The sequence below is a fragment of the Saccopteryx leptura genome, chromosome 6, assembly GCF_036850995.1.
Source record: "Saccopteryx leptura isolate mSacLep1 chromosome 6, mSacLep1_pri_phased_curated, whole genome shotgun sequence".
Taxonomy (NCBI): domain Eukaryota; kingdom Metazoa; phylum Chordata; class Mammalia; order Chiroptera; family Emballonuridae; genus Saccopteryx; species Saccopteryx leptura.
The window spans coordinates 36,468,106-36,476,713 of NC_089508.1; the positions used below are offsets into that span (position 1 = coordinate 36,468,106).

General features: G+C 47.7%; 1 protein-coding gene across 1 annotated transcript in view; it reads left to right on the plus strand.

Annotated features, from left to right (window-relative positions):
• The window catches only part of ESR2 (estrogen receptor 2), a 57,163-nt gene extending 50,274 nt beyond the window's left edge, over positions 1 to 6,889 (plus strand). The window contains exons 8-9 of the mRNA XM_066341849.1: positions 4,380 to 4,560; positions 6,611 to 6,889. Coding sequence (XP_066197946.1) covers positions 4,380 to 4,560; positions 6,611 to 6,845 — 416 coding nt within the window. The 3' untranslated portion in view covers positions 6,846 to 6,889. The remainder of the gene's footprint in view (positions 1 to 4,379; positions 4,561 to 6,610) is intronic.
• Positions 6,890 to 8,608: the final 1,719 nt, after the last annotated feature.

Genomic DNA, 8,608 nt, shown 5'->3' on the forward strand with positions numbered 1-8,608 from the left:
CTCGTGGCTGGGCCGCTGACCTCCCCTCCAGCCTACACACTTCCTCGCTGACACTCCTACATACTCTTGGACTTCGGCGCTGGTTTTGATGAGAGGAAGAGGGAAACACACAGAGTGTGCTTCTCAAATTATATGGGGAAGAACCAGGTTCCTTTGTCTTTTTTAATTTCCAAAGTGTTATAGACAGTCACTTTTGTAAAATGTATACAAAATAAATGACTAGAAAAGTGAAATAACAGTATAAAATACAAGCCCTAGTTTTAAAAAATATTATTATTATTATTATTATTATTATATTCAACTGATTTAAAATTACTCTGTCAGTTGCTATAGAAGTTTCCAAATGCTTACCCTCAATTTCTACTGACCTCTTTGTGGACTGGTAACAGACCGTCCTCTGAGCAGCCCGGGAGATGACCGCACAGGGCTGTGGGCGCGGTTAGGTCTTGAAGAAGAGAGTAGAGAGGGAACAAAGAAGGAGTCTGAGGTTATGTGAGGTCAGAGACCCTGAAGACGGCCATTGGGTACATCCTAGTTGGGCCAGTCTGCCCTTACCTGCCCAACAGGACATTTCCCTTGAACCCAATACACCCCCTACTCCAGTTCTGGAAAGCAGTTTATGAGTAGAAACAGTAAATTGTTGGATGAATGAAAACTGTAGAGAAAGTCGAGAAGACTCCTAAATGCTTTTGGGGCTTCTGATACCTTCTTGACATTTATTCCTACTATTCACCTTTCATAAAATAATCTGAAGGCCCAGCTGACACCAACTATTAAGTTGACATGCAGGTAGGGAATGTGCAGCTGGGACATTTGACATCAACCACGGGGGAAAAAAATTAACTTTTTCTGCTCTTCTCTTTCAACCCATCAACTGATGTCACCTCACATGTGTGTTGCCATTTCTGCCTCTGGTAAGGGGAGATGTGCCTAAGAAATACAGCGCCACGCTGGCACAGGAGGACCACCAAACGCTGGGTTATGGGGCTTCTCTTACTTTCAGAAATTATTTAGAACTAATTTCTGTGTGGCAAAGTGCTCCTTAGAAAGCAGTTTCCTTCCTGTTACAACACTTTGCGGTAGAAAGCCTTCTGTTTGGCAACGCTACTCACAGTCATTTTAGCCCGCGAGGCATCATATTGTGTTGTCGTGGAAGCTGAAAGCATCGTCTGTGTAAACGGGAAGACGGAGGCTGTGGCGTTCCCGCGACAGCTGACAACGGCCAAATTTGAGAGACTCACAGAGGGTGGGGCCGGCGTGCGATGGAGCTGCCACTGTGGCAGTAAATGACTAGACTTTGTTTACGGTAAATCCAAATCTAAGACATCTTAAGAAAATTGTCTTGCTTTGTTTGGTAGTCATAACAGTTGTCAAAATGAATTTATTCTGTTCAGCATCACTGTTAGAAAATGGATTCTGTTTCTACTGGGAAGTTTCCACTGCCAGGAGAGCTGGGTCTTTGCTATGCTAGATTTTCGGCATCTGAAAGCATAGGCTTTTTCCTTCTGGATTATTCATCTAAACAATTTTAAGACTTAAAGGATGAAACTTATTACTTGAAAGACATAGAGAGTCGGAACCCGGTAATCCTGTTTGCCTGTTCTAGACAGTTCACGTAAATGAAATCATACAAAATAGGGTCTTTTGTGACTGGCTTCTTTTACTTTATGCGATGTTTTCAAAGTTCATTCATGTTGTAGCACCAATCAGTACTTCGTTCCTTTTTATGGCTGAGTAATATTCCATTGTGTAGAATATATCACGTTTTGTTTATCCCTCAGTTGGTGGACATTTGTTTCCATTTATAAGCTATTATGAGTAATGTTGCTGTGAACATCTGTGTATAAACTGAGGATTTATTTTTATATTTTTAATCTTTGTCTCTGTGGATTGGGACTTGTACAGGTACACAATTTTGGCTATTTTTAGATTTTTAGAATTCAAAGACACGACTTCTTTATGGCGGTAGAAAGCCACAGAGCACGTGTCATGGAGCAGAACAGACTAAGGGTAGTGAAAATAAAGCACTTGTCAATGCAGCTGGGGTCAGTTTTAAGGAAAATGAACTTAAAACAGTTTTCTCCATACTTTCACTTGAATAATATTTTTCTATGGTGTACATAAAATATGCATGAACATGCATATTTATCATTTCAATTATGGTGGTGTAATTGGCAAAACAATGCAATATTTGAACCGATAGGAATGAATTCTTATTCCATTTATGAGCGTTTCCCTCACACCAGCCATTGCGCTAGGTAATGGGGATATGATGACAGACAGACAGGGTCCGTGCCCTTGAAATGCGGATGCCCAATTTCTTGGAGGGTGGGAGCATGGGACCGTGGCTGAGGGCATGTATGAAGGCATCCAGCTTACAGATCAGGGAAGCTTCCAGAAGGAAGTTCAAGCCAGCTGGGACCTGAAGGAGGAATGTGGGTTGATAACAAGAGAAGGGAAAGAAAGGAGAGGAGGTGGAGGAGAGTGTTCCTAAGCAGAAAGTTCAGCGTGTTCAGTGCGTGGTCCGTTCAAGGAACTGAAATGAAGGCCCAGGGTGAGGTGTGGTGGCAGCTGAGGATGAGGAGCAGGGAGAGACAGGCCCCCTGGATAACTGGGCCAGGCAGTTTGGACTCGACCCGCAGAGCCGGGGAGTCATTAAAGAGAGCCACCTGAGGCCCTGGCCGGTTGGCTCAGCGGTAGAGCGTCGGCCTAGCGTGCGGAGGACCCGGGTTCGACTCCCGGCCAGGGCACACAGGAGAAGCGCCCATTTGCTTCTCCACCCCTCTGCCGCGCTTTCCTCTCTGTCTCTCTCTTCCCCTCCCGCAGCCAAGGCTCCATTGGAGCAAAGATGGCCCGGGCGCTGGGGATGGCTCTGTGGCCTCTGCCTCAGGCGCTAGAGTGGCTCTGGTCGCAACATGGCGACGCCCAGGATGGGCAGAGCATCGCCCCCTGGTGGGCAGAGCGTCGCCCCTGGTGGGCGTGCCGGGTGGATCCCGGTCGGGCGTATGCGGGAGTCTGTCTAACTGTCTCTCCCTGTTTCCAGCTTCAGAAAAATGAAAAAAAAAAAAAAAAAAAGAGAGCCACCTGAGCACACCTGCATTTCGGCCGCGCAGAGGGGCACACTGTTTCCTCTGTGGTAAAAGGGCAGGCTGTCTGCTGTGGGGGACAGGGAGGGTCTGAGGACATGGGGACACTCGGAGTCACTGTGGAGAAGGGTTTGAGACGAATATTTTACATCTGCACCATCAGACGTTATGGGGGGAGGTGCCCCCAGGGATGTGGTGAAGCAGCACACTTGCATAATTGTAGTTCATTATATCCTGCCTTAATTAGACTGAGTTGCCTTAATTAAACTGAAAATGCCAATAAAAACAGAGAACAAAAACCGCCAAAACAGATTCTGTGGATGATGGAGAGCCAGCATCCTTCATTCTCACTACAGTCAAAAGTTGGCAGTTCCCCCGTTGGTTACTCTTAGTTTGAAATTGAAAACCTGGAAGAGAAGCTAGTTATTTTCCCGCTTCCAGGAATCAAGGAGTCCGGCATGGTGGTCAGGGCAGGGGGTGGGGGGAAGATTTCCCTGAGCTGTTACTTTGCAACCCCAGGGAGGCCACAGTATCTCTGAGCCTAGCATCAGAGGGGACCTGAATGCAGGCCAGGCCGGGCCAGGGGAGGAGACACAGCCTGCATGGTGGGATGGGGTGGAGACCTCAGGAGACACGTGCCTGCAAGCTTTGCTCCCCGAGGAGCTGAGGCTGGGAGGGGGGGGGCTGGCAAACTGATCTGGGCTCAGGGAGCTAGAGATGGTGGACACGAAGTAGGTCTGTCTGACTCCAGATTGGTGGTCTTCCTGTCCTCAGCCAGGTGCCACCAGAGGCTGGATGCTGACAACCTGCACACAGGGGGCAGTGTCCCCACTGTGACTGTCCACACAAGGCCCACCTAAGGGGGTAGGGAGCGAGGCTGCGTAGCCGTGGTTATTAGTTTATGTTTATTAAACTCCCTTCTATGAGCACCCCCCAGGGGTTAAGAGTAGATTAATCTCACTTATATGTGTATTTATAGCTGGAAATGAGATATGCCATGAAATGGTTTGGGACAACTAGATACGTATATTTGCAAGGCACGGCCACACCTCTGGGCCGGGCGGAAGGTTTAGTCTGCCCCAGCTTATCCAGGCTTACCCTTCCCATTCAGCCATGGCACATCGTGGGGAGGGCAAGTCATCTTTTAAAATTTCACCCTCCGTGCCCAAGTCAGAACCTTTTTGATCGACTTGGCCTCCTTTCAGGAGAAGGCTGGCATTGCGTTCACACCTGGACACGTCCTGTGCTTCCTTTCCGCAGAGCAGTGAGTCACGGTTTTCCTTCTTTGTCCAGGTGTGTACCCTTTAGTCGCAGCAAGCCAGGAGGCCGAGAGCAGCCGGAAGCTGACCCACCTGCTGAACGCCGTGACCGACGCGCTGGTCTGGGTGATCGCCAGGAGCGGCGTCCCCTTCCAGCAGCAGTCCGTCCGTCTGGCTAACCTCCTGATGCTCCTTTCTCACGTCAGGCACGCCAGGTACGACCCCTGCAGGGGCCCCCTCGCTGGGTCCGTGGGTCGGGGCACGCTCCGAGGGCAAAGAGCTTTGGCAAAAGTGTTTTCAAGTTTGAGATGGATAAGGTAGAAGTGTTCCCTTTAAAGGAAGATGAACCCCTGAAAGGGAACGGGGAGGGTTCTTCATCAGCGCAAACACTTGGAGCCAAAGGTCAGCACTAGTGGGCACTGAATGACTGTCCTATGGCGCCTAACACGGTCTTCATGGCATTCCATGGTGCCTCGTCTGGTTTTTAGTTGCTGGGGATCTCTGCTTGTTTCCGGAGTTCTAAAAGGGGCAGGTCCTTCCTTAAAGTGAACTGCCGCCCCTCCCCGCACCGCCGAGGGCTGGAGCCCTGACTGACGTATTTTCTTGAAGAGGCTAAGCCCTGCTTTTCTAGTTTGGCTCGAGGTTGGTGATCTGGGGACGTGCACAAAGCCTTCCCTGAGACTTGTTCTTCCCTGTGATGACCTTGGGTATTAAGAATGAGATCTAAGGCTCTGGCCGGTTGGCTTAATGGTAGAGTGTCGGCCTGGCGTACAGAAGTCCCAGGTTTGATTCCTGGCCAGGGCACACAGGAGAAGCACCCATCTGCTTCTCCACCCCTCCCCTCTCCTTCCTCTCTGTCTCTCTCTTCCTCTCCCACAGCCAAGGCTCCATTGGAGCAAAGTTGGCCCGGGCGCTGGGGATGGCTCTATAGCCTCTGCCTCAGGCGTTAGAATGGCTCTGGTTACAACAGAGCATCGCCCCCTGGTGGGCGTACGGGGTGGATCGTGGTCGGGTGCATGCGGGAGTCTGTCTGACTGCCTCCCTGTTTCCAGCTTTGGAAAAATACAAAAAAAAAAATAAAAAAAAAATAAAAAGAATGAGATCTAAGAGACCTGGTGAGTTGATAGCTCTTTGGGAAGGCAGGGCTGTGGTAAATTGTATGTCGTGTCCGATGATGGCTTTGTGTCACCCACGATGAGGGCAGCCCTGCCCTGAGGCTGAAAGAGGGGAGAGAAGGAGGAAAGTATAGAGGCTGTGGGGAGGACAACGTGCCACTCAAGAATGTTAACAAGGGCTAGGAAGTGACCACCTCTGCCTCTGTTTAATGATTATTCGGCACACAACCAGAACAGATATAATGTCGTTATTCATGGATTCCGTATTTGTGAATTTGCCTGCATGCTGATCTTCCTTTGTAACCCCCCAAAATGATTACTCACAGTGCTTTTGGGGTCATTTGGGTACATTCACAGAGTGGCAACAAATTTGAGTTGCCCGTACTTACATTCCCAGCTGAGGGCAATTACAGGTAGCGCTCTGCCTTCTTGTTTCAACTCTCAAACTGTGACAGGTGTCCCTTGCCCTGTCTGTTTAGTGCCATGTTCTTGCCTTGTTTTTGCTTTTTGTTGGAGATTTCATTGTCCACAAATGGTGTCCAAATATAGTGCTGTGTGCCATATAGTGTTCCTACACGCTACAGGTGGGCTGTGGTTTGCTTTATGGAGAAAATGTGTTGGATAAGCTTCATTCAAGCATGAGCCATAGTGCTATGGGCCATGAATTAAATGTAATGAATCAACAATATATATTAAGGTGTCTTTAAACAAAAACACAGGTGCAACGAGGGTATGTATGAACGGACTGATGAAAACGTGAGCAGAGGCTCCCCGGTCCCTAACCCTGTACTGCCCTCAGGGGCAGCAGTTCAGCCTCCCCCCGCCCAGTGTTCCTGGGGACTGGATAGGATGTAACTACTGTGAACAATGCGAATCGCTTGTACTTTGTGTCAGGCTTTACGAGGCCATCGCGGTAGGTGATGGTACACAGAGGTCACAGGACATTGTTCTTGCCCTTAAGTGTCGATTACTGAAGGAGCCAGATGCAAGAACCATAGAGCAGAGGGCTCAGGGAAGTAAGTGCATGCGTGCACGTGTGTGCGTGTGTGCGGATGTGCATGTGTGTGGGCTGGTTATGTTGAGGAAGATTCCAGTGTTCCTGTCGCTACCTCACAGTAAGGAAACCTTGGTGACCTTTTTGTCCCCACAGTAACAAGGGCATGGAACACCTGCTCAGCATGAAGTGCAAAAACGTGGTCCCAGTGTATGACCTGCTGCTGGAGATGCTGAACGCCCACACGCTTCAGAGGTGCAAGCCCTTGGTGGCCGGGTCCGAGTGCAGCCCAGCAGAGAAGAGTAAGAGCAGAGAGGGCGCCCAGAACCCCATCTTGGTAATGCCCACCCCTGAGGTGAACAGGCTGCAGAGGTCAGCGGCTGAAGCGTGAACTCTAGTGCAAATCGTGAGCCCCCGCGAGAGTGGGCGGGCTTCGTCTTTCAGTGTGGTCCCTCCTTCAGTTACGGTGGGTTCAGTCTGTACCATTTTTTCCTGACCTCCCTACTTCCCAGGAGTCGGTGTGAAAAAGCCGGTGTTTCTTGTTACCAGGAGAGTGCTGGAATGTAGTTTGTCTTGCCGGGCCTCACAGGACATCAGTGTGGCCCCTTGTTTACTACTCCACTCTTCCACCTCTTTGGAAAAACCATCTTTGAGGTTTTGGAATGAATGGCGGTAGTCTGACCCGGAAGGGTTGGGAGAACGTGGCACTTACAGGAAGTGGACTAACCTTTACTGCGCGACCTGAACTGCCTCTGAGGATAGACCTTTGTAAGCTCTCTCTGGGCCACTTGATGGTAGTACTGAAAACCATGATGACAATCAACGAGTCGAGTTTCACACACCTACCTCACAGACCTGTGAGGACTGATGTCAGGACTGTTGTTATGTTGAAGGACAGAGGGATTGTGACCTAGGGAGCCAGTGGTCAAGCTGGGATGAGAGCCATGTTCTTCCCTAGACCTTCCTGCCATCTTCCTTCCCTCCTTATGTGCATTCAGAGAGCCTGCTAATTATTTAGGGTGTGTGTGAGTGTAAGATCACTTTCACGGAGGACTGTGGAGATTTCAATCTCTCTGCCCCTGGAATTACCCTTCCTTAGAAACTCTCTGGTCCCAAGGGGCCTGGTGTGTGTGCTGGCGAAAGGCCCTGTGCTTGCAGGAATAGGGTTCTATCCTGTAAGGGGGTGACAACTATACTTTCCTGGGGCAGCCATTGCCACCACCATCAGCCATTCAGAGACAGGGCTGCCCGTGTGCAAGGTACATTACTCCACGGAAGGATGAATAGCTAGTGTGTCAGGTTCAGGGTCAAACTGTGTAGACTTGATGAGCATACCACTTGAATAAGACCTGGTTTGTGAACTCTACTAAAAAGAATATTTAGTAATTATTTATAGCAAGAAATAATTCTTTTACACCCTAGGGCTCTTTAAAATATTTTCTTATAAGAATATTTATATGGTGGACTGGGTAAAATAGAAACTTAGTAAAATATTAGTTCTTATTTCAAGTGGAACATAGATAGGACATGATGATAAAACACCACAAATTATAATTTTAACTTTTTAAAAATAAAAATTTTCGTACAAATTTTCAGGAGCATAGTGAATGCATAAAATGAGCTACATCTGTTTTGAAAGTTAGCAATTAAATAATCATGTACTTTTTTGTGATTTAAAAAAACTACCTTGTGATATATGAGATCAAACATTATCTTTTTAAAAATAGGTTTACTTTGGCTAGCACATTCTGTATTTATTTAAGTCATTAGGAGAATTCATTGTTCTAAAGGTGGTTTCTGCTAGTGGGACCTTGAATAAGTCTTAATTCTGATGTCAGTGCAGTTTTACTAAAGCTGAGCGGAACTGTTTCAGAAACACTGGGACGATTCCCTAGAGAACACACCATTGTCTGTCTTCTCAGGTGTTCTGAAATTATTCTTAGTGACTCAGTGTTACGGCCTTATTAACCCTCTGAGTAGTGTGAACGTTCGTGTACGTCCTCGTGCCTCCTAGCCATCCAGAGTACAATCATATAAAATATTTTATTTTAAAAATGTGTAAGGCAACATTAAAAAAAAGGCAAATGTACTTGTTTCCATAAATTGGTTATCAAACATAATTTTAAGTTAATAAAACTATAACTGGAACTAATT